The following is a 27,109-nucleotide window of genomic DNA, read 5'->3' on the forward strand; positions in this document are numbered from 1 at the left end:
TGTCCTGGGTCGTCCCCGGGGTCTCCTCCCGCTGGTACGTGCCCGGAACACCTCACCAGGGAGGCATCCGAATCAGATGCCCCAGCCACCTCATCTGGCTCCTCTCGATGTGGAGGAGCAGCGGGTCTACTCTGAGATCCTCCCGGATGACCGAGCTTCTCACCTTATCTCTAAGGGAGAGCCCGGACACCCTGCGGAGGAAACTCATTTCGGCCGCTTGTGTCTGGGATCTCGTTCTTTCGGTCACGACCCACATCTCGTGACCATAGGTGACGGTAGGAAGGTAGATCGACCGGTAAATCGAGAGCGTCTCCTTTCAGCTTAGCTCCTTCTTTACCACAACTGACCGATACAAAGTCCGCATCACTGCAGACGCTGCACTAATCCGCCTGTCGATCTCCCGTTCTATTCTTGCCTCACTCGTGCACAAGACCCCAAGATACTTGAACTCCTCCACTTGGGGCAGGATCTCGTCCCCGACCTGGAGAGGGCACGCCACCCTTTTCCGACTGAGGACCACGGTCTCTGATTTGGAGGTGCTGATTCTCATCCCAGCCGCTTCACACTTCAGCTGCGAACCGCTCCAGTGAGAGTTGGAGGTCACGGCTTGATGAAGCCAACAGGACCACATCATCTGCAAAAAGCAGAGTTGCAATACTGAGGCCGCCAGACCGGACCCCCTCTCCGCCTCGGCTGCGCCTAGAAATTCTGTCCATAGAAGTTATGAACAGAATTGGTGACGAAGGGCAGGCTCGGCAGAGTCCAACCCTCACCGGGAACGAGTCCGACTTACTGCCGGATATGCGGCCCAAACTCTGACAGCCCGTGTCACAAAAGCCACACTGCTCCTACTGAATCTGAGATTCATTATTTATTACATATGACAATTTAAAATTTTGGTAAAAATTTTAGCAAGAATCACAGGAGTTGAGGCACATGATTTGCTTTCGCGGGCCACATGTGGCGGGCCGGATCTGGCCCCCGGGGACTTGAGTTTGACACCTGTGCTTTTGAGGGTCGTTATGACTGAAAATCATAAATGTTGAAATAAATTATTAGCTATACACAATTTTGCCTGCATACCATTGCTATAAATATATATTGCATTTTTTTAACAGGATTGGATTTGAAATCAGAAGTCATGGAAAATTTAAGTGTTACAACTATGGAGGAAAAAATCCTTGCAATCTCAAAAACAAAGACTAGACTTTATGACAAAATGAAAAGAACAAATATATTTAGCAAGAAACATCAAGTAGACAACAGTTTTTGCTTTATTGACCTTCAGTTTGGACATGGTACTCGGGCTCCCTACTAATGCTGTAGTGCCTCAACTTGCTTGAACAACCATTTTATTGAGATCAAACAAATATGGCATGACAATTCTCAGAACAGATAACTCATTTCCGGTTAACAGAGTTCATGCTCATAGATGCTGCCAAATGTTAGCCCTCGTGGTACTGCAAGTTCATAGCGAGTCAATACACCTTTTTTCACCTGGTGCTCACCCCACAAATGCACGCTCTTTGCAAACGCCGGTTAAAATGGCTTTCAAATGGGATTTTCAGTACAATAATCCACCAACTACAATTTAGAGAACTTTTATTTGTCAGGGGTGTAAGATGCTGACATGAAGAAGTTAAAGGTATAGTGTACCCGGAGAGTATTCAGCGTGCTTTTTTTTTTTTTTTTGACCACATTTTACTATGTTACACAGCATTATTCTAAAATAGAATTCATTCATTCCTCAATATTTTACATACAACACTCGCTAATGACTTTTTCTTTAGATGTTTGCAAATGTATTAAGAATATAAAACTACAAAAAATCACTAATATAAAATGTGTAAAGGGTGACACACTGAATACTTTCCAGATGCCCTGTACTTAAAGTGATTTATAGCGATTACAAACATAAAAACGTATGACAAACACACGATGACTGTTGTTTGCCTATATAATACAAATGTGAGACCTGAAAATGGATAACAACGCTGCTTTCAATTTTGCATACGTTTTCAAAAATTTGCTCTTGAGTTTAATCGAGTATTTGCATTTCTGATTTGAGTCTTCTCTCCAAAATGTCATTTTAGCTTTTGCACAGCAAATTATTATTTGGAGCGGGTAAATCATTTTTATGTGACATAAAAAAAAACTATATTTTTTGTTTTAATCAGTGTGCTGTCTATCTGAATCTTAAAATTATTCAACACGCAACTTTAATGTTAAAGCTCTCCCTCCACTTTTCATTTAAAACGTGCGAACACATTACATTCTGCATCAAAATACAGTGGTACCTTGATTTAAGGGTTCATTTATGTGACGGAGCTTGTAACTCAACTGATCTGAGAATGTGAGCAAAACGCAGGACGCCTGAGCGCATGTTGCGGCGTCCTCCGCTGCCATCGAGTAGCAGGGTATCTGAAGTAGCCTCGTACCTCGAATTTTCGCTCATAAAAAAACCGGCCAAGCAACGACCCACGATTTAGAAAACTCGTAGGTCAGTGCACTCCTAAATCAAGGCACCAATGTAACCACAGAAGTTGTCATACGCGAGTTACCTGGATTATACCCATCATTAGCCTTTGAAATAAAATAAAAGCTTTTTCTTGTAATACTTACACCTGTTATTGATAAACAAACAACTTCATATAACAAAAAGATGTTATGACACATGACATTCAGAATATCACAAAACCTACAGTATAAAATGGTCTTCCTTCTAAAATGACAGCCAGCAAGAGGTGTCAATACAGAAGTGTAACCAAATACAAACGACAAATATACAATGACTGATCAAGCTGCTAAAATGTATTCTGCCTTGATTTAAAAACAAAAAAACAAACAAAAAAACAAGACTGCAGGCTGCAGGCTGCAGACATTTCCGAGAAGTCACATACAGTACTTTGGTACAAAGAAGTTCCATCAAGGAGGCATGTCTCTTGCGAAGGCCTGTCTAGGATGTCCTGAGCAAGTTGCTGAAAACTGAAATGAAAAAGAGAGAAACAAAAATACAAAGAGGCTGCATTAGTGTCTGCGCTGGTTAAAAGCCTGGTAGAGCAACGACGAGGATGTATCGGAAGTACACATCCCGCGGGGGTAGGTGTTCAACATTGGTTTAGAATTAAAGTACAATCTTTCGTGCGACACTGAGGAAATTCTTGGGTGCCTTTCATAATCAATTCAAATACACAAGTTGTGGGTATATATAAAAAAAAAAAAGCAAATAATAATAATAAAAGTGGGTAGGTGAATGTAGTACTGTACATACATTGCGTAAACTCTTGTTCAACCACTATGTTTGATTTTTACTTCTCTCTAAAAGATTTATTTTTTTAACTGAGTTGTGGAGGTTATAGGTCATTAATGGTAGAAAAGGTTTTGAAATGATTTATCTTTGTCTCTGTTTTTACATAGCAAAAACCTGCACGTGTGTGTGTAGACTTTCTATAACCACTGTACATTTGGGAGTCAGGGGGAGCTGGCAAACGATTCGGTGGTGAATTCATGCCAGACTGTATAGTGATTCCTCACACGTTTAATTCCACTGTGGATCAAATAGATTTGCTTCATTGCAAATATTTTACACCAATTTTTAGTGCACCTTTTTTTTTATAAAGCACTTTTAAATACGGACAACTTACAATATAGTCACTGTCGGGCGGACCCTCATATGTATGGCCAGTTTATTATTTTTTCAAAAATCGATAATATTGGTCTGTTATTTTTTCGAATCAATAGAGGGTAACTACTAAACCCCCAATTTTTAAAGCAACAATACATTGTATGTGCCAGCGCTAGACAAAATAAACACAAACACTGCTATTTCAATCAATGACAGTGTAATAATTGAGTACTTTTTTTTGTAGGATTTTAAATTAGCGATTGAACATTATTTTCGGGTGGTATTGTGTTGATGTGCAACATTATATGAATCCTAACTTAAACAATGCAGTCTTTGGGAACTCAAGCAAGATGGCGATTTCTTTTTTTTGTTTTTCTTTTTTTAATTTAAAGACAAATAGTGATTTTGGAGATGCGAGGATTCCGCCCGATAGTGACGACATGTAGCTTGTCGTTACAGATTTTTTTCCTTTTTTTAACTCTGTATTGTTTTCTTAGTAAATAAAGCTACGTGATAAGCCGGAACTGGCAAATCCATGTCACATTCTCGCAAATTTGTACTCTTGTGAGAGTGAAAAGACCTCAAAATGGCGATCCCCAAGCAAGTAAACGAAGTGCATGCGATGTTGTAAACATTTTGTTTTATATGTTGTAGATTTAAGTAAAGAGCAACTGATAAAGAAGATATGCACATTTAAAATATGACAATGTTTTTAAATCTTGCGTTGAGTTCCCCTTGAGAACTGATCCATTAACTCTTGAATTTTCTGAGAAGTGTTGGAAAAGTGTCTTCCCCCACTCTGCGGGAGCCGTGCAAAATTATGTCGCTTCAAGATTGACAGTTTGGATGGGGTTGTTTTAGATAATGAGTGAAAATAGTTAGCTTTAGATACATTACAGTAGCCATGTTTTGTTAAAAATGGACAGCTCTCATGCTTCTATGAAGAAAGAAGCGGTCAGCCACGAAGGTAAATTGCATACAGATTCATTTCCGCCAATTACACTGCTTAGTCACCTCATTGTTTTATGTACTGCATCATTCATGGCTCTAAGACCTTTGAAACAAAGTTTTGGAAGACGATGTAACCACCGTTTTGCTTTTGTGAAGTAGTACAGACTTTTTGTCTCGTCTGGAGCGCAGACTTTGATGGGGATGGCTAGTCCCATTCTACCATTTTATTCAATGACCGCGTAATAAATAAGCAATTTTTTCAACGTATTTAAATTAGTGATTGAACATGATTTTGGGGTGGCGTTAAATACAAATTTACACAATATGGTGTTTTGTAACTCATGCAAGATGGATTTTTTTGTTCATTTTCTTAAAAGTAGTAGTTTTGAAGATGCGAGGATTCTGCCCAACAGCGAGAGTAGGCCCTTTAAGTGAGCATGTTTACTTTAAGATTTAGCCAAGCGAAATGTTCAAATATACTGTATCTACAGTGTGTTTAAAAAGTATGTTTTAATCATTTGAACTGTATTTGAATAAGTTTAAATATGTTCAAAGTGTGTGGCAGGGGTAAGACCATTAAGGTTTTTTTATATGGACACCTACAACCCAAATTCCAATGAAGTTGGGACGTTGTGTTAAACATAAACAAAAAAACAGAATACAATGATTTGCAAATCATGTTCAACCTAAATTTAATTAAATACACCACAAAGACAGGATATTTAATGTTCAAACTGATCAACTTTATTGTTTTTAGCAAATAATCATTAACCTAGAATTTTATGGCTGGAACACGTTCCAAAAAAGCTGGGACAGGGTCATGTTTGCCACTGTGTTACATCACCTTTTCTTTTAACAACATTCAATAACCGTTTGGGAACTGATGACACTAATTGTTGAAGCTTTGTAGGTGGAATTCTTTCCCATTCTTGCTTGATGTACAGCTTCAGCTGTTCAACAGTCCGGGGTCTACGTGTTGTCGTATTTTACGCTTCATAATGCGCCACACATTTTCAATGGGAGACAGGTCTGGACTGCAGGCAGGCCAGTCTCGTACCAGCACTCTTTTACTACGAAGTCACGCTGTTGTAACACGTGCAGAATGTGGTTTGTCATTGTCTTGCTGAAATAAGCAGGGGCGTCCATGAAAAAGATGTTGCTTGGATGGCAGCATATGTTTCTCCAAAACCTGTATGTACCTTTCAGAATTAATGGTGCCTTCACAGATGTGTAAGTTACCCATGCCATTGGCACTAACACAGCCCCATACCATCACAGATGCTGGCTTTTGAACTTTGCGTCCATAACAGTGCGGATGGTTCTTTTCCTCTTTGGCCCGGAGGACACGACGCCCACAATTTCCAAATACAATTTGAAATGTGGACTCGTCGGACCACAGAAAGCTTTTCCACTTTGCATCAGTCCATCTTAGATGAGCTCGGGCACAGAAAAGCCGGCGGCGTTTCTGGGTGTTGTTGATAAATGGCTTTTGCTTTGCATAGTTGAGTTTCAAGTGGCACTTATGGATGTAGCGCCGAACTGTATTTACTGACAATTGGTTTTCTGAAGTGTTCCTGAGCCCACGTGTTGATATCCTTTACACATTGATGTCGGTTTTTGATGCAGTGCCGCCTGATTGATCGAAGGTCACGGGCATTCAATGTTGGTTTTCGGCCTTGCCGCTTACATGCAGTGATTTCTCCAGATTCTCTGAACCTTTTGATGATATTATGGACCGTAGATGATGAAATCCCTAAATTCCTTGCAATTGTACGTTGAGGAACATTGTCCTTAAACTGTTGGACTATTTACTCACGCACTTGTTCACAAAGAGGTGAAGCTCGCCCCATCTTTGCTTGTGAATGACTGAGCAATTCAGGCAAGCTTCTTTTATCCCCAATCATGGCACCCACCTGTTCCCAATTAGCCTGTTCACCTGTGGGATGTTCCAAACAGGTGTTTGATGAGCATTCCTCAACGTTCTCAGTCTTTTTTTTATATCCACCTGTCCCAGCTTTTTTGGAACGTGTTGCAGCCATAAAATTCTAAGTTCATGATTATTTTCTAAAAACAATAGTTCATCAGTTTGAACATTAAATATCTTGTCTTTGTAGTGTATTCAATTAAATATAGGTTGAACATGATTTGCAAATCATTGTATTCTGTTTTAATTTATGTTTAACACAACGTCCCAACTTCATTGGAATTGGGGTTGTATATCGGAGTCTTGAACGTATCCCCTGTGATAAAAGGGGTTCGCTTTATTGAAGTGGATCATTTTCTGTACCGCTAATCCTCAGTAGGGTCACGGGCGTGCTGGAGCCTATCCCAGCTGACTCTGGGCGAAAGGCGGGGTACACCCTGAACTGGTCGCCAGCCAATCGCAGGGCACATATAAATAAACAAAAAAACAGTCGCACCCACATTCACACCTATGGACAATTTAGAGTCTCCAATTAACCTAGCATGCATTTTTTCGGGATCTGGGAGAAAACAGGAATATGAAAGGTATCAACTGATTCATAATTAACCATTGCATTGCGATGCATCTAAGAATCAAGTTTGTCCCACCCTTTACAGTTTTTTGTCTTCAAAAAATTAACTAACATTAGGAAATTGGTATTTCTTTTTAAAATAATGTAGCCTACCTTGAGGATCAGACTGTGCAGGATGTCGGCCTTTACCACTCTCTGGGTCAGCACCTAATCACAACGTTTTTTTTTTTAGTACTGTTTAGTCCTGTTCTTCAGAATTGGAACCACGTCAGTATATAAATAGTAATAAAGAATTAGTACCTCCCTGTATCTTGAAACACAGTTTTTTCTTCTGGTAAGCAAAGTAACTGGATCCTGCCCCTAACAGAGCCACCCCAATTGCGCTGACGATTCCTGCGATCGTTCCAGAACCAGCTTCTGCAAGACAAAGGAAATACTGTGCAATAAACAAGATCTGGGTGATTTGGTTTTACTTTGACATGACAATTATCATGATTTCAACACACTCCTGGACCCGTTAATACAAAAATACAAAACAATCATTAGGCATTAAAATAATACAACGAGGCTACATCCTAGTTTATTTATTTATTTATTTTTAAGTGCTGGTCGTAGGCACAATTGTGTTACAGTGGAAGTATATTCACAGACTTCTTTCGGGTGGGGACCAATCTAGAAAATGCTTATGGACAGTATATACCCCGCTTGGGCGTCAATTATTGGTAGATTTTCGCTTTTCACGGTTGGGCCTGATCCCTGTTCCCCACAAATAGTGGGGGTCCACTGTAAATTGATGTCAGAATATGCGTGAGGTTTAAGGACACCATAATTGTTAAGTAGCCTCTTATTTAGCGAGTTGATCACAGTCAGATGAAGATGTTTACATACAATGTAATCAAGTCATTCACCGACAGGCATTTTCAAAGCAGAGTTCCCCATATTGCGAGCCGTTTTTAGAGAATTTTGACTGCTCTTTCAAGAACCACAGAATATTGTGACAGCATAAGCAACAAACCTACCACAAGTAAGAGTAGACTCTCTTCACAAGAAAAAAAAATATATTTTTAGCTTTTTCCTCTCTAGTAATCAGCAGTGGAACATAGGTTGGTTTCACCAACAGCACCGGCTTCTGACCAAATATTGGAGAATAATTTTTTTTTGTGAAACCTGTCAAGCAGAACACTGCCTTTGACACTTAAAACTATAAAGCAACAAAAACAAGAATAAGAAAGGGCTTTTAATGGCAAAATATAAACGTATTTACAGATATACAACTACATGAAAGGCGCTGACTAACTGCATGGCTCGATTTGGACATCAGTGGCTTTTTTTACATGGTATTCCTCATTCACTCCATGAACTGCATCATCTTTTCTCATGATCACGACATACACTTTGTACTAGCTACTTTGTTTATACCATACATATACTCAGTTGCAGCGTGAGGTGCCTAAACTTGTCTGACTTGCGTGTTGGCAATTCTCTCCCTTATAATCGATGTGAGAAGCTGAGACTCACCACCTAATCTTTATTTTCTACTCAAAAGCTGTGCTAATAGCAAATCCATAGTGATGCTATGTTGCCATCCACAGGGATCTGTTGGGCATTACAATGGTCTACAAACCTGAATTTTAAGGTTCTTTGGCAAGGCGTCCTCGACTTTCCCATTCATTGTGTGTGTGGAGGCATCAGCGTGTTTTGACGTGACGCCGACCATCGAGTCAATGCACAGGGCGTCTGACACTCAGCGTCGCGTCATCGGCTAGAAAAACGTTTTATTCCGAAGCGTTGTCGCGGTGACGTCAAAAAGCTCCACCAATGGGTCCGGGGCTGGTGGAATGATTTCTGAGTGCTATTTTGGCAGACTTGTACTGTTAACAGCAAGGGGGATATGGAGGAAGACATAATAATTGTGGTCTCCCACTATCCCGTACTTTGGGCTGATAGAAAAATTATATACTGAGACGTCTCTGTGGGAGGCTTTCAAACTCCCTTTCAGAGCTCCCTGCTTAACCTGAAATATACCTCAAAGCACTCTTCCTGGAACTAGAAAGCTCACGAACGAGTTTAACTCAGAGATGCTGCCGTGAAATTACTATGGGATATTCAAATCTTTTTTTTTTTTGCCTGCTGCGTCACCTCCTCCTCCCTAAAATAAGCAAAGTTAAGGCTTTCTTTTCCGACAATGACAAATACATATTGCCGAGCTGCGGTCCACTCAGCAGCGAAAGCCTCCCGACTTCTTTCGGGGCTGTTACGTCCCCACTTCCAAATATGGGGTGGCCGCACCCCCGTTACCGTCGTCGTTGCGCTTTGGCACGGGGGGCCTTCACACTGAGCAAGTGCAGTGTGAATAGGCCTTTACGGATCAACTGAGCTAAGACCCTCTTCCACACCACCCATTTAAAAACAAACATGACAAATATACAGTCTATGTCGGGTGTAGTCAATAGTTAGATTGCAGATGACAAATATAAACATACACAGCAGCGAATGAGTTAAATGTAGTCATTTGGTTTCATTTAGTAAATGTAATAATCCTGACTGATGATGCAGCAACATTAAGTGTGTTGAAGGAGTGGGACCTGGGGGGGATCAAACACCCTACCTTCAAGTTGGGGGACGCCCACATTACATGAGCTGAGACGTCCCCCGTGCAGTGTATGCCAATCTTAAACAAAGGGGCAAGTTAAAACTAACAAAGGCACATGGATAACTGCAACTTGAAAAACAAAGAACAGATTGTTATTGTTGGCATCTGAGAATGTGCTCCGGCATGCAGGGTGTGTCCTGACATAAAGGTGGTGACAGAAAAAATAAGAACTGTATTTATTCTTGGCAGTTGGTAGACACTTTATTGATCTCAAGAGGAACTTGTTTGCTTTCATATCCTGTCACGCGACTTCGACTTACAAATTGGCACCCACAACAGCCATGAGTGTTTTTTTTCTCTCGTCTATTCATGTAACGCAGCTGCATACAGTTGAGTTGGAAAATGTATGTTTCATATATACCAAATAATAGTTCTATTAGTTTTATATAGCCTTTACATTTTATTGGTCCATAGCTCCTCGTCAGCACAGTACTCATATGACTCCGATTGGTTTGTCTACTTGCTTTTCTTCTCTTCTGTTCTGTTCTCATCCTCTGCATGCACCCATTCCCATGAAGATAAGTTTGAGTGCAGCTGGACGAAAGCTAATTGTGTGAGAATGAGAGGGATGTATTTCTTTTTTCTTCTTTTCTGTCTCTCTCACTTCTGTGTAAGGAAGGTGATTCTTTTCTTGCACTTCAAAGTAAGGGGTAACAACTAGTGACGGCTTGTACCTTTTCCTCTCTTTGCAAAGAGTCCTTTCTTTCTTGTAATAAAAAGCCACAAAGACAAGATTTCTTCCTTACTTATTCTGTCATAAAAAGGATTTGCCAAAACACAGGACACGACTCATAGTACATCATAAACAGGAGACAAATACAAAGACAGGCCCACCAACGTGCAAGTGCATGGTATTTGGATCATCAGGAATTACACAACAATTCATGTGCTATTGGTTTATACCATTGTGTCAAATACAAGACGTCTTATCATTATGCACCAACAATTTACCATGAATCTTAAATTTTAATAACTGTACACCTACATTGTATATAACCAATCAATGTTGTTTCTATATTATTCAACTTCCACTGATTTTAGCCATTTTATAATACATATCATTCCAAATGTACCATTTGTGTAATTGATCAGACTAGGAATGGGGGGCGGGAGGATTCTTTGTTTGCATCCCGATACAGATGCCAACAACGGTATAATGGTCTGTGCAGTGAAACGTTGGTTTTCAGATATATTTTGTAAGGCGATTAAAATTTTATAAAACTAATTTGTTAATGAGAACTGAATGACAACCACACTGCATTTCCAGCATTAGAGTTGGAATTTAGCCACCTGGTTAATGAGATGTGTAGCACACTGCATGTCAGTGCGACAGCAACAATTGCTTTTATCAAGCCGGCGATCAAGGCTACAAAGCCAAAGGCTTGCCGAGCCTCCTGAATGAAACAAGATATTACTTCCAGAATGTACAACAAAGTTCATTTCCATTTGACTTCCTTTCGATACCGATATCAGATTCAAGGACCTTAGTAGAAGGTACAAGGTATAAGGGTCAGACCCAAAAGTCAATCATCTTGAAAAAGCCTTGTACAATCAGGGCATAGCATGAACAAGCTCCATGGCCCTCTCTAGGAGTGGTATTAAGATCTTTTTTAGATTGGACATCCACATTAAGATTTCCTCAGGCATGTTACAATTTAGCATCTTCAGGATTTGTCGCCACAGAAGGTCTGGATCTGCAACAACACAAAATTGTAGCATAGTTTTAGCCAGACAGACCAGACCAGGAGCCTCATTTATAAAATCGCAACGCAACGTGGCCAAAAAGTGTCGCAAGCCACTTCTTACCCCGACATTGTGATTGACGAATGATAACTTTGTGGCAGAATTTGTCTACCTGTATGCAAACTCCAGATGTATCCTACACACATTTTGGAAGCGGTGCCACTCAAATGGTGGCACGGTGATATGAAGCAAAAACACAAGTCCGCTTTACAGAAACATAAATCATTGATCCACTTCATGATGAAACCAGATATGTTATCAGTTATCGCTTTTCCTGCAAGGAGCATTTCCATTCCCTTTTCAATATGAAAAGATACGAGCTCCTCAAATCAAATAGATCTCTCACCATCACAGTCATGGAGACCAGGACTGTTGACTACAAAAGTATCATCACCGATTATGGAATCCAACGTTACAATAAATAACATTCATTCGATATCGTCATTATCTGTGCTAATATTAATACACGCCAAGTTTAACAAAACTGACATGAATAAAAGCATTGTGGTCAATGTCCCTCAAAACATATATCCTTGTTTTGTTTCTAAATGCTTTAAATATGTTTGAAGATGTGCTGAAAACATGTGCAAAGACTGAGAACAATACAGTACTGAATTGTTGAGATATACGTAGCTTAAGACTCTTTTTCTTTATCTTTTTTGGCCGGATTTTTTTGAGCGGGGCCAAAAAGTAACCCCGTGACGGCTGGGTCGTATACTTTCTAGCATCTTCCCTGAAGTGTAATATGTTTTGTGTCATTTGTGCGCAATTGTCTTGCCGTCTGGCCACCCGTGTGTTGCATTGCGAGGGAGCGGCGAACAGGACGAGATTTGCCGCTCCACGGCCCATTGCCAGCCCGACAGCGGTTAGAGAAGCTGCCCGAGGTACAGCACAACAGCATTAGGGCTGTCAGCCTCACAGTTGCCGGCCGCAAGTCGCGGGGCGAGGAGGAGGAGGGAAAAAATTCTTCCAGGAGGACCGGTGTGCTTCGCACGGCTGTGGACACTTATGGCGCATCCTTCAGCAGCCACAGAGGCACGTTGTCCCACTCAATTTCAAAGGAGGGAAAATTGTCCTGGCGGTGTGGCTTATGGTCATTTTGCCAGCACACAGGCTGCTTTTCTGCAGCCTGTGAGAGCCATTGCAATGCGGGTCGCTTGGAATCCTCCTCTCCACACTTCGGAGCAGTGAGAAAAGAGAACGCACGTATTTGATTCACAGTTGAACGTTCAGGGGAGGTGTGGTTTTGAGATCATTTAGTGACACGCCCACAGCGTCTGGAAGCGGAAAGAATGTCTCAATTCTTGACAAGCCTGATTTTACATACTTTGCAATTATTATTAAATTTGTTTGTTGATCATTCATTGTCCGGTTCGTTAACGAGACTCTTTTCTGTGATGTGCCAAATTTACATATTTTTTTGCTCTGTTTTGGGGGACTTTAATGTTCCAACAAAGATCTCATTCCATATAAAGATATACAATATGTATATATCTATATGGGAAGATTTTAATGCGGTTGAATTCTGTTCTGTGGAGGGGTTAAGGACAATAATCCTATTTTGGATGGCATAATGCATCAGGTTTCCCTCGGAACAGTGGTTCTCAAAGTTTTTACACCAAGTACCTAAAAAAATACTTAGCAACATTAAAATACCGGAGCATAGTACGAGGCAGAGGTTTTATTTCCAAAAAGGATACAGTGGTGCCTCGAGATACCAGTTTAATTTGTTCGGTGGCTAAGCTTGTCACTCAAAACAGCGCTACTCAAAACAGCGCTATCTCAAAGCAACATTTCCAATTAAAATGAATGGAAATACTATTAATGCAATCCAGGCTCCAGGAACTGCCTGAAGAGCTCAGAGACATAATTGTGACAAGGCACAGATCTGGCCCAGGTTCCCAAAAGATTTCTGATGCACTTAAGGTTCCTAAGAGCACAGTGGCCTGCATAATCTTTAAATGGAAGACGTTTGGGACGATCAGAACCCTTCCTAGAGTTGGCCGTCCGGCCAAACTGAGCAATTGGGGGAGAAGAACCTTGGTGAGAGAGGGAAAGAAGAACCAAAACGATCACTGTGGCTGAGCTCCAGAGATGCAGTCAGGAGATGGGAGAAAGTTCTAGAAAGTCAACCATCACTGCAGCCCTCCACCAGTCGGGGCTTTATGGCAGAGTGGTCCGACTGAAACATCTCCTCACTGCAAAACACATGAAAGCCCGCATAGAGTTTGCTAAAAAAAACACCTGAAGGACTCCAAGATGGTGAGAAATAAGATTCTCTGGTCTGATGAGACCAAGATAGAAATTGTTGGCCTTAATTTTAAGTGGCATGTGTGGAGAAAACCAGGCACTGCTCATCACCTGTCCAATACAGTCCCAACAGTGAAGCATGGTGGTGGCAGCATCATGCTGTGGGGGTGTTTTTCAAGTGTAGGGACAGGATGACTGGTTGCAATAGAAGGAAAGATGAATGCAGCCAAATACAGGGATATCCTGGACAAAAACCTTCTCCAGAGTGCTCAGAATATCAAACTGGGCTGAAGGTTCACCTTCAAAAAAGGCACTTAACCCACATTGCCTTTGAATGAAAGTGGTTAGATGTTTGGTGGTGGTCGGAGGCGCAGAATGGCAGCCACGCTTCCGTCAGACTGCCCCAGCGTAGTTGTGGCTACACAAGTACAGTAGCTTACCACCACTAGGGTGTGACTGTGGAGTGAATGAATAATTTGTGCAACTGTAAAGTGTATTTGAGTACATTGTAAACCGCGATATAAGTCAAATGCATTATTATTATTAATTGTGTGATTGTCGTCTGGCGGCAAATTATAAATTCAAGAGATGAAAGAGTTAGTGGAGGTGACAAAGTCCATATGCATGGGAACAAAAGAAAACACAGTCAATCTTTCAATATTTATGTGTGCTCGCGGTTTTCTTCACACAATGGGCTAGTTAGTAGACTTCACCTTGTCACAACAATTTAGCTCTGCCCCCAGCCGTCAAAAGCCACCAATGCTGTGCTCCAAATTGGCCCCACAGTAGAAGCTGACATTTTTTCAGGATTCCCGCCAGGTGCCATGGGACACACAAGATTCTCATGGAATGGGAATGAATATAACTTTTAATCAAGGGCTTGGGCAGGTGCGGGGGCGGGGACTATGACAACAAAGTCACTGGTCTAGTCCACTCCCGGTGACTTTCAAGATATTAATAAAAACAGAGCAGGACTGACTAGGAGTAAAAAAATAAAAAGGGGCCGGCGGGTGCTGAATTGGAATGGGATTCTGTAAAATTTTGGATCGGGATTGGGAGGTCATGGGATTAATCTCTGTGGCAGCGGGAGGGACCAGGATTTTTTTCAAACACTCACTCGGGATTGGGGGGGAATGAGAGTCAAAATCGACTCCCGTGTCAGCATCTACCCGACAGTAAAGGGAATGGCCTGAGCAGTGACTCATTTTCAAGAGACAAGACCACCCCCTCAAAACAGGATAATATCAATGAGGTGTATATAATAGGGTGTAAAAATTATAATTCCTGATCCTTGTGGTATTTTGATGAAAGCATGTCACAGATTCTAGAAGACAAATTTGAACTGTGTTAAATGATGAAAAATTCCTGTCTACTTCAAAATCAGTTATGAAAGAAATGTATTGGAATAAAAATGTCTTTCATAACCGATTTTGAAGTAGACATGAATTTGTCATTGTAATTTCTCCTGTATAACATGCACCCCTAAAATCAGGAATTCCCTTCTACCTCTGTATAATACACACCATCGATTTGCTGGTATCCATGTTCAAATCATGAAGTATTCTCTGTATTTTATTACGTTTTTCAAAGAAATATTCTGTTCTATGTGCATGCGCTGACACTCGTGTCCCTTCCTCACCATAAATTTCTACTCGAGTTGTCATATAAGCAAAGACCAATGATGGTGACGGACTCTAATCAATGCTCAATGATACGGTAAGTTTAACATTGTAATAGAACTGTTGAAAATAGTACAGTCTTATGAGGTAGGAACTTTTCTTTGGATTTCCTCCATAATATCACAATAGCTTTGTTTAAGTCTAACTGCCGACCTGCTTCATGGTTCCATTCTGATGGCAACAGTTATCACGTTCTTCTTAAAAGCTGCAGAGTAACTTGCCCTTCTCTTACTTGACATGTTTTAACTTGGGTGATGTTCTCCGTGAAGTGGCGGTCTAGTAAAGATGCTAAATCCGATGCGTCAAACAGAAGTCGTAACAGATATGATGTGGGGTGCTTTCGCACTCCGAGAGCGCCCTGCTACACTCCGGACAATATATACACAGCATATCTTTTCTCACTTTCTTTTGTCCCTCTGTGCACTGACTAAATGCATCTTACAGCATGCACAAAAACTCAAAATGCTCCACTAAGCTGTAAAAGTTGACCACAAGGGCCAAGATGTACGACAAAGCAAAACTCCAGCAACAGACCGTCTTTAGACAGGAAACAGGAAATGTGATTCATGGGCTCAGGGGGTTAGATGATAAAAGGAGCAGTCATAAAGCATCAAGACAAAAACAGGACGTTATGAAAGCAGAGAATAAAGTTACCTTCAGGCTGATCCGCACCACCTGGAAAGATGACAAAACATAATTCAAAAAATAATATCATCATAGGTAGGGTACATTCAATTAACCACAGCATAATATTTTTGTTTGTCTGTAACACAGTTATCTTTGTTATCTCTTCATCTTTTCATTTAATATTATGTTGACGATTCCGGAGCGTCTTCTAAGTCAAACAGTACGGTCCAGTTGCGATCGATTCAATGCCCTGAGAATGAAATTACCTAAATGAATGAAAATATTCACAGGAATTACGGATGGTATTTGTAGTGGTGTTCAACTGCCTGCCATCAGACTGCGAGCTGTTTATTCTTTTTATCCTTTTCTGTAGCTAAATGCAGTAACCAAACACTAGAACCCTGTCCTTGCAGTGCAGCTCAACAACACTGCAAACTACAATCACAATAATAAACATACAGTAGTTAAATTAACATCTGATTGGTATTTAAAATTAAATTAAGCATTATTAACTACAGCGTCATCATAACACTAGATTACATCACTGAACATTTGTAATGTGCAATACTCAACATCAAGTCAATCAACAACCAGAAGTAACCAACTGATCACCTGACTGCAAATGTGGGATTTGTGTGTTTGACGAGTGAGTGCTTGTAGACGCATGTTAAGCATGTATGCAGCATGGTATGTGCGCCCTGACAGAACAACTCTTTCACACTTCTTGAGAACTTTTGACTGGTACGCTCTCTACCTGCAAAAATCATAATGTTGCAAGAATTAACATACCTCCAGAGTTATAGCCAGGATCTCCTGAACGGCCTGAGGTTAAACCAGATTGGCATGGATATGTTAGATATTTAACTAAAAAAATCTAATCACAATTATAATGAAGAATGTAGAAAGATTACAGATTATGTCTTACCTCCACCTCCCTCAGGTTTATAGTCTCCATCACTTACGTCAAACAAGTCTTTATCACCAAAGTTACCACCACCTATGTGAAATTAGCCAAAGAACAGAAATTATATTATTGAAGACAAAAGTATATTTGGTATGCAAAAACACATTTTAGTAGACTAGCCAAGATGCTGCTTGATGTAAATCATACTTGGATAGAAATAAATGACAATTTCCAAACTCACCTCCACCATGCTTTGGTGGATTGACTGCAGGTTTGTCCGGTTTGGCATTTGGGTCTAAAAGAATGAGATAAAGTGGAAACTACTGTGAGAACGCCCCACAACCATTAGCTTCATAGATAAAACCAGAATGCATACAATGCCAATGTCAATATAGAAAGTGAATTACATACACTCACCATGGGCACAAATGTCATATTAATTTTGGACATTCAATGATTTACTTGAACCATTCTTTTTCAAGTATGGAATTCATATAGAAATTCTCACCAATATAGGTAAACAAATCAATAAATAAATGTTCTTCGTTGGACAGCGGGACAATGATCCCTGAAGGTTTAATGAGCATGTAGCACAAGCTTTACCTGGTTTTAAAGCATCTTCTAGGTCAAATCCAAAGCCGCCTGCACACATAAATACAGGTTTGTTAGTGTAGTAGGCAGAGATACAAAAGTAAAGGCTTCTTATTTTATTGTAAAATTGTTTAAGGAAAAAGGTCTACCAGAATCTCCAGGGTTAGGTTTAGGCTTCTTCGGTTTCTCTGGTTCTGGTTCATCTTTAAAAATAAATAAATAAATAAAATAAATAAATGGAAGCATATAAACATGACTTTAACCAATGTTTTTTACTCTACATCATGGGTTTTGTTTTGTTAAAATTGTTTAAGGAAAAAGGTCTACCAGAATCTCCAGGGTTAGGTTTAGGCTTCTTCGGTTTCTCTGGTTCTGGTTCATCTTTAAAAATAAATAAATAAATAAAATAAATAAATGGAAGCATATAAACATGACTTTAACCAATGTTTTTTACTCTACATCATGGGTTTTGTTTTGTTAAAATTGTTTAAGGAAAAAGGTCTACCAGAATCTCCAGGGTTAGGTTTAGGCTTCTTCGGTTTCTCTGGTTCTGGTTCATCTTTAAAAATAAATAAATAAATAAATAAATAAATGGAAGCATATAAACATGACTTTAACCAATGTTTTTTACTCTACATCATGGGTTTTGTTTTGTGCTATTATAAATAAATGAAATTAAGAATTCAAATGTGAAATTATTTATGAAACATTCCAATGGTGAATTAAAATGAGAAATGTAATGTGAAATAACTTTTTAACCTTCATATATTTCTCTCATGACCTTTTTTATTTGTTTATGTATTTATTTCAGAGAGCAAAGAGTTTGTTCTCATCATGTTTGTGTTTTCTCTAGGTACCATTCCAGAAACTTGCATGGCAGGTTTGACTCTAAATTGCCCATAGGTGTGAATGTGAGCGTGAATGGTTGTTTGTCTATATTTGCCTTGTGATTTGACTGGTGGCCAGTCCAGGTATAGTCTGCCTCTGATCCAAAGTCAGCTGGGATACACTCCAGTGACCCTTATGAGTAATAGAAAATTGCAAAAGTGATTGCTTTATTCCATAACCCATTATTCATGTCTTTATCAAATTTAATTTATCAAACTGACCCATCAAGTTGGGAGCAGCTCGGTGGAATCAAGGATATCATTGGTGGTTTTTGGCGACTTGTTGTTATGACTTTTATTGCAGTTGAACCAATCAATACATTTTTATTCCCTCCTGATGGTTTACTGTGACACCTTTATCATTGTATTTCACGATGCTGCAGCTCATTGAAAAGCACCATGAAATTATTTCAAACTCAACCATTCAAAGATGGTGGTACAATTGTTTCATGGTACTTTTTCGCAATGCGATATGAAACGTGTCACAGAAAGCCATCAAGACGTAACCTAAGATCTGATTGGTTGAACTGTAATGAAAATCTAGACATTGAGTCTCCAAATCCAAGTGTAACCAATGAATCAATAAATGTCAATTTGACAAATAAGGTACGCTGTGCAATGTAGCAGTCGTGAAATAAATCAAACGTCAGCAGATGAATTATATACACAACACATCCTCATAAAATAAATCAATTATTCAACCATAAAATGAAACTTAAAAAAATAAACTGTGGGCCCTTTGAGACTCTTTTGTGATTAAGGGCTATACAAATAAACTTGACTACTATAGATAAATAGATTCAATGCAATTTTTTCAGATACATTTTTACATTGTAATTAATTAATGTAAAATTTGTCAAATAACTACATTCCAATGAACGAAGTCACATTTGAATTATTTATTGAATCAAACTGAATTTATTTAATTTTGGACCCAAAATACCCTCTAATCCTCTTGGGCTGCAGTACTTGCACTTAAAACAATTACTTGAAGGTCAAAATAGAGTGGTCATAGATTTTAAACAAAAAATGTCCATATTGGAATATATAGAATAAGAGTATATGATGAACTGTACATTGTACTAAGGCATCAAAAAGGTCCAGTCCATCTATGGGGAGAAAATACAAATAAAAGGCGTTAAAGTTTAGTTTGGTATAGAAACAGTCAGCTGCCACTGTTTTTAGCCATGACTGTATTGTCGCTTATATATATTTGTCCAAGAAAATATTTTTTCTTATTCTGGCATTTAGCAAATAGAAAGAATTTTGGTAATCCTAATTGACCTAAAAGAGGAATGGTTTAGTCTTATTTTATGTAAGACAGTCAGGGAAAAAAAGTGTTGCTTCTTTTTATAGAGTCGTGGCTAAAAACATTGGGGTACCAATGTTTTTGAGCTTATATACTATATTCCCAAAAGTATTCGCTCACCTGCCTTGACTCAGATGTGAATTTATGTGAACCATTCTTTTAGGTGAAACACTGTATAATTGTACACAAAAGTAGTCAAAAACGGCCAATTTGACCCTTGACTCCAGAGGGGTAAATAAAAACAGGCAAGTTAAAAAATATATAAATTCTGACACAAAACCTACTTCAAAGGGTGTACTACTGTTCTTGTGTTTGTGAATTATTGCAAGGAAATTAAGCCAGTTTGTTGTGTTAAATATGGAAGCCCATAGGAAATAGGCAGTGCACAAATGATTGACTTGCTTGCGTAATTTCACACTTAATGGATGGGCGGGTTCCCTAGCGACCAACTGTATGTATACAAACAATTAAAAAGTAACAATTTATATAATACTCTATGACCCCTTTAAATACTGAGCACCCGCCATAAATTATTAAGATTGTTAATGTCAAATGAGTATACAAACCATCAAGATTAGGATTCGCTGGGGCTCCTGGTTGCTCTTTCGGTTTTGGTGGCGTTGGCTCTATCATAACAGAAACAAACAGTTACAACTGTGTGTATCTGTCGATCAATCTCTCTATATACTGTATGTATGCACTATGCACAGAAAAAGTATGTGAACCTGGATTACAACGTGAATTGGTCATAAAATGTGAATATAACCGTTAAAGCAGGCAAATAGCCAAGAAACTCATTAGGGCTACTCACCTATGTCATCAAGGGCATCAAACAGGTCAAATCCTGTCAGAAAGAGACAACAATTTAACACTTTCTTTATTCAGAATAATATTTTTTACCCGCGAATCCAAGCAAGGTAATTACAACCACAAAGCTATTCAGTGAAAATAATATAGAAAAAAAAAAAACACTGACAAAACATGTCCCAATATGAACGTTGACCCCCTACTACATAATCTTAACTAAACAAAAATGCCCTCCCCAGAGCATGACAAGCTGACCACGATGTCAGGCCATATTAATTCCAGTAAGTGGAAATGTATGTAATGTGGGTTTATACTTTTGCTGTTAATTCATTCATGGACATCTCTGTCAGTTTGCACCTTTGTTGATTTTGTGCAATTTCTGGTGTTGTGACAAAATGTAAGATCCAAAAAACCCAGCGGCTAGGACCTAACCAGGTTGCTATGCAGGAGGCAATGTGGCGATGTCAGCCAGGTGAGGCAAAGCGACCTTCGCAAAACATTTTCGGCTTGAAAGCACATACCTCGGGTCAAAGGTTTCCCGAATGTCGATAAATCACTGCTTTTGCAACATATAAATCGACACCATGTTCAGCACAATTGATCTGTGATTGCCTTTTACCTGTCTCCTTTCTTTTCATATTATTGAAAACAATTAAAATGATTGCACTGCATGATTTCACATTGTCTGTTTAGTCACGAGTTGCTCTTCTTTTTTTTCAGTACAGTGGCTACTTGAGTTACAAACGCCCAAACGTTTCAAGTAATGAGTGGTCACAGTCGATTTCTTTTGCTTTGTGCGCCGCACAATATTTGACCTACGAGGTAGCGCCAGCCAACTTCATAACATTCGTCCGCCGTCAATTCCCATGGTAACTTCGAAGTAAAAGTACTTGTAGTTTTGTGTTGGTATTTTCCATTTTTGGTGCAGATATTTTGCTAAATGTCTTTTTTCTAACGATGGTAAGTGCTGAGAAGAAGAAGCACATGATGTCCATTGAATTACAGACTTTGCATGTTCTCCCCGTGCCTGCGTGGGTTTTCTCCGGGCACTCCGGTTTCCTCCCACATCCCAAAAACATGCATTAATTGGGGACTCTAAATTGCCCGCAGGCATGACTGTGAGTGCGAATGGTTGTTTGTTTCTATGTGCCCAGCGATTGGCTGGCAACCAGTTCAGGGTGTACCCCGCCTCCTGCCCGATGACAGCTGGGATAGGCTCCAGCACGCCCGCGACCCTAGTGAGGAGAAGCGGCTCAGAAAATGGATGGATGGATGTATTGCAGTTGTACTAAATGACAGCACGTGTCTTCGTCTTCTTGATTTCCAGCAGACTGGGCATGTTTAAGTGCATTGCTGCCACCTAAGGGTTAAGTGAGAAACACCAACAACAGAGCCAAACCTTAAGAAATACATTCAAATAACAAATATTGAAGCCATAATTTATTAAGTATTACAATTATAGAGTAATGACGATGTTGCACAGCTGAACAGTATGCAATTATGTTTATCCTATTAGATAATATACTGCATTAACTGTCCTGCGGTATTGTTCTTGACAAAATTTGGAAATTATGGAAATTCAGACAAATTGTTGTGAAAGGGACGGCATTTCCATTAATTTCAATTGGGAAAGTTGATTTGTGATAGGAGTTATGATAATGGTCAAGAATTAAATTAAACTCCTAAATCAAGGTACTACTTCAGTCACTTAATACACTATAGCGACCAAATAGCAAAGTTGACAACACTAACTATGGTTTTGTAAAATAGCTCCTCTCTCTTTGCAGCCATGTTGTTAGTGGAAGCCGTGCACGGGCGACAAGGTGGACAACAGGTTCGAGCGTCTGCCTCACAGTTCTAAGGACCTGGGTTTAAATCCGGCCTCGCCTGTTTGGAGTTTTTATCTTCTCCCCAGGTTTTCACCGGCTCCTCCGGTTTCTTCCCACATTCCAAAACATACATAGTAGATGAATTGAAGACTCTAAATTGACTGTAGGTGTGAATTTGAGTGTGAATGGTTATTTGTTTCTATGTGCCCTGCGATTGGCTGACGACCAGTTCAGGGTGTACCCCGCCTCTCGCCCAGAGTCAGCTGAGATAGGCCCCAGGACGTCCACGACACTAGTGAGGAGAAGCGGTACGGAAAATGGATGGATGAATTAAATTCAATTTGGATAAGTTCCTTTCCATTAAACAGGCCATGAATATTTAGGTTAAAATGTTTAAAAATAATAATAATTCCCATCTCATTTTTGGGTGCATGTGTGTATAATTGGCGATATGATCATGATTTTATTATGATAAAAATGTTCTCCCCTCTAATGAGTGCCTGGACCCAAAACATTTGACAACCCCTGATCTAAACCTTGTGGCACAACTATCACTACTAAAACACTAAAACTTGAAGCGGCAGGCGAGTCATCTTGACATTTGTAACCATATCCGCATTGAATTTGATCTACTGTGTGAGTTTTTGCAAAGCTTCAACACTCTTCCTGTGCTAATGAGGGAAAAGTAATTTTTATTATACATTTGTTATTATTCAGAACAGTTAAAAAGGAGCTCAGATGACAACAGTGGGACACTGAGTACAAAGAAAGTCAGACCATGCCAGCAGACTTTATGGGCAACTCTTGTATATTATTCATTATTCGTGATTCAGAGTCACTTTCCATTGTGGAGAAGATCTTCAAAGGTACTTTCCACTCTCACTTATGTGGGGTGTCTGACATTTATCCACACATTTTGACTGACTGAACAGTTTGTGGGTCAACTGCTGTTTTTAATGCTCAGCAAGTATAATTGTATAATAATAATTGTATTTACGCTGAAAGCTTTGTGCAGAATTGATTACTTTATACAGTGCTGTCATCGTTATCATTACAAAGTTTAAACAAATGTTTGAATGAATATTTTTATATCGACTGTATAAATACTGTTGATGAGATAACATTATTTTTCGATGAGAGTTTTAACAGATGTTTTATTTTTGTCTAAAAAATGACATTGGATCTTCATCTACCCATTTTTTTTTCTATACCACTTGTCCTCAGCTGACTTTGGAAGAGAGGGGGTCTATACCCTGGACTGTTCGCCAGTCAATCACATATAAACAGACAACCATTCACATTCACACCTATGGACAACTTAGACTAAAGTCTTCAATTATCATAGCATGCATGTTTTTGGAACGTGGGAGGAAGAAGTGCTAAACACTACTGCTTTCAGAAATGCAAGGAAAATTGAAAGATGCCTTACCCTTTTACTTTATGCTTGTACTGGACGCTTTAAAATGAACTAGACCGTAGGTGTCAAACCCAAGGCCCGGGGGCCCGCCACATCATTTTATTTGGCCCGCGAAAGCAAATCATGCTCGTCAACTTCCGTGATTTTTGCTCAAATCTGTACCCAAATTCCAAGTTGTCATAATAATAAGCAATAATGTTGAGATATTGCATTTTCCTGTTACCAAACCCTTCTTCTACAGTAACTTAATACTTGAACAAACTATTATCCTTGTCTTCTGATTTCAAATCTAGTTATCCCTCCATATGTTGTGTAATGGTAATAATATGATTTGGTGATTAAACATTTATATGGTTTCACTGTTCTAATGGCCCTCTGAGGGAAATCATAACTGCAATGCGGGCCGAGACAAAAATGAGTTTGACACCCCTGATTCCAGACTCATTCAAGACAATGTCACATAGAATTGGACAGAGAGGCCCGATAAAAGACTCTGGAAATAAAGACTTCGGGACACAACGTACACAAACAATTCCCGAATCTCAAGACAAACCCAACCAAAGATCCAAAATGTACAAACAGAGGTTAAGTCTTAAATCTTAAATTAGCTCTCTTGGCATGTGGAAAGAGGTACATGTCTTTGGGTTGATCAATGACAGTTGTGTGCTTCACTGTTTTTTTTTTTGTGGGGGGGTTTTCCTGACCTTGAAATTGATTGATTGTTTTCAATGACTGATGAATGCACACGGTGTCAGATGATACAAATATGCACGTAAAAATTGGGAAACGTCTCGCCTGTTTATTGAGCTATTTACTGGATTTAGTCGACGAAAACGTTGTGAAAGTGACAAAACTAAAACAGTTCGGACGACCACATTGTGACTAAAAGTAATCATACAGTAAGAAATGTCAAAAGGATCGCTCGTTTGGACTGTAGGAAACAACCCCGTTCAAGTGGGAGATATTTTGACTGTAATTGTTTCCATTGCGTCAATGATAGTGGCATAACTTATATCGTATTGCGCATTTAATAACAAGTTATTACGTATTTGGAAGTACGGTTTTCAAGTTTAAGCTAAATGTAACGCAACCGGTCATGTTCACGTTTGGCGGTGACTCAGAAGCTCCATGCAGGACAAAACAGTTCTCGGAACCCTATTTATTAATAACAGTTCCGTGGCCGTAGAGCGCCACATATTTGGATTAACCAACTTTCAAGCAAGAATGATACTATTAAAATACAAAACAGGGGGAAACTTGCCGTGCTCCTGCGTCAATGCACCGGTCACCAGGAGGAGTACAGCGGATAATAGACAAAACTTCATGTTGACAAAAACGTATTAGCTCCTCTGTTTTTAGGTCTCCGGACTGGAAAGAAAGTTTCAACCAAAATGAGGTATTGTAGTTCGAGGTCGTTCCAATGTGCGTGTTTAGCTCGGGGATATTTCAGGGACCAGCACGCCTGAGCACGGGAGAGAAGGCGACGGTTCGTTCGGTGGTATCCAATTACACAAGCTCTGGTGAGTCAACTTCATGGCCGTCCCGTCCCGTTGGGTGTGGCAGGGCGTTCCTCTCAAAGAAAACACGTTCAGGCTGCACTGACTAATGCAATGAATAATAAAACGGTGTTTGACGATAACATTCTTTTAAACAGAATGGATTTGATTTGACAAACTGTCAATGCACACAATTGAGCTTTGGGCGAAGTTACAAGCTCAGCTGGAGCTGGGCCAGTGTGGAGCGGTGATTTTCACGTTAACCTCTACTCCCACCTAGTGCGTGCAATGTGAAGTACATTTTTAATGAGGCTTCCAGTTGGACTATGCAGTGCGACAAGTTTCTGTTTGAGAGTGAAAACATCACAAAGTTAGGGTTGGGGGAGACCAAATTGTTCAAGTATGGAGGTGGAATTTTTTTTTTTTGCTTAGTTTCCCCATCATCAAACAAATTTAAATAGCAGACCAAGACAACCCAAGTAAACATAAAATGCAGTTTTCATTAAAAAAAAAATGTTTTTTCATTACGGAAAAAAAAGTTACCTGGCCCTGTGTGAAATAGTAATGGCCCCCTAGACCTAATAACTAGTTGGGCCATTGCTGTGCTCCTGGTGTAATTTTTGAAGGCCGGCCACTCCTAAAAAGGTTCACCACTGTTCCATGTTTTCGCGATTTATGGATAATGGCTCTCCCTATGGTTCGCTGGAGTCCTAAAGCTTTATAAATATGTAGTTTTGCAACCCATTCCAGAATGATAGATGCAAATTACTTTATTTCTCATCTGTTCTTGAATTTCGTTGGGTCATGGCATTTTGTTGCAGTTTTTTGTTTTTAATCTTTTGGCTGACTTCCTTTTGTCAGACAGGTTCTAGTTAAAAGTGATTTCTTGATTAAACAGGTCTGGAGGATAATCTGTCTTGGGTCTGGTCAGTGAAAATGAGCTCATCTTTCCCAAAAGAAAGTTATTAGCCACAGTTAATTCATGATTTAACATTTACTTTTTTTCACACAGGATCAGGTTGCTTTAATATTTTTTTTCCATTCATAAATAAAATCCACCCATCCATTTTCTTTACCGCTTGTCCTCACTAGGGTCGCGGGATAGCTGAGAAACCCCACCCAGGCACGGGAGAATATGCAAACTCCACACAGGTAGGGCCAGGATTTGAACCCCAGTCCTCAGAACTGAGGCAGATGTGCTAACCAGTCGTTCATCGTGCCACCTAAATAAAATCAAAACTGCATTTTATATTTGGTTACCAAACCAACCAAAGCATTACAGTACTTTATATTTTTTTGATCATCTTAAACATTTAAGTGAGGAAACTATGCAAAAAAAAAAAACGAATTTGAGAAGGGGGCAAATGCCTTTTTCACGGAACCGTATGTGCAGAGGTGGCAAACGTATTCGAACACTGTACTTAAGGAGAAGGACAGTTACTTGTGTTAAAAAGACTCGTAAAAGTAGAAGTAACACTGATTCAACACATTTACTTTTAAGGGGAGTTTACAAAATTAAACACTCGCTTTTTTAATGAAGCCTCACATCGCAGTCCAACCAAAGCCGCGCCCCTAACTGACAAAAATGGCCATTCATAATGGCATGATTATGAACGTGCGTAGTTCTGATGAATAGTCACAGAGAATGCTGTCCAGCTTCAACAAAATACCAGCGCTAGCAATACTAAGCTAACATTAGTGTGGTGAACAAGCTGACGTTAGCCACGGCTACTACGTTGGTAGCATGGCGTATTCGTAGTAGAGCCCTACGACACAGTAACTACGGGTAAGTTTAGAAATTCAATCTGACGCGGTCACTGCGCTCTGAGAGTGCAGTGTTCAGAGA

General features: G+C 39.6%; 1 protein-coding gene across 3 annotated transcripts; it reads right to left on the reverse strand.

The window, feature by feature from the left end:
• Positions 1-1,676: 1,676 nt before the first annotated feature.
• Positions 1,677-25,388, reverse strand: cd99 (CD99 molecule). 3 transcript variants are annotated; one of them, XM_061682707.1, is made up of 15 exons: positions 25,029-25,383; positions 20,526-20,558; positions 20,281-20,340; positions 19,482-19,514; positions 18,024-18,077; positions 17,846-17,899; positions 17,668-17,721; positions 17,531-17,569; positions 17,169-17,222; positions 16,949-17,020; positions 16,813-16,845; positions 16,051-16,071; positions 7,372-7,488; positions 7,225-7,278; positions 1,677-2,985 (listed from the first exon to the last, which is right to left on the reverse strand). In XM_061682707.1, exons 1-15 carry the CDS (start codon positions 25,090-25,092, stop codon positions 2,957-2,959), a joined length of 771 nt encoding a protein of 256 aa, XP_061538691.1. In that variant the 5' UTR covers positions 25,093-25,383; the 3' UTR covers positions 1,677-2,956. The 3 variants fall into 3 exon arrangements, with proteins under 3 accessions (XP_061538691.1, XP_061538700.1, XP_061538709.1); XM_061682716.1 differs by lacking the exon at positions 19,482-19,514; XM_061682725.1 differs by lacking the exons at positions 1,677-2,985; positions 7,225-7,278; positions 7,372-7,488 and adding an exon at positions 10,459-11,418 and having other exon boundaries at positions 25,029-25,388.
• Between the last annotated feature and the right edge of the window lie 1,721 nt (positions 25,389-27,109).

This window comes from Phycodurus eques, chromosome 1 (genome assembly GCF_024500275.1).
Source record: "Phycodurus eques isolate BA_2022a chromosome 1, UOR_Pequ_1.1, whole genome shotgun sequence".
NCBI classification, from domain to species: Eukaryota; Metazoa; Chordata; class Actinopteri; order Syngnathiformes; family Syngnathidae; genus Phycodurus; species Phycodurus eques.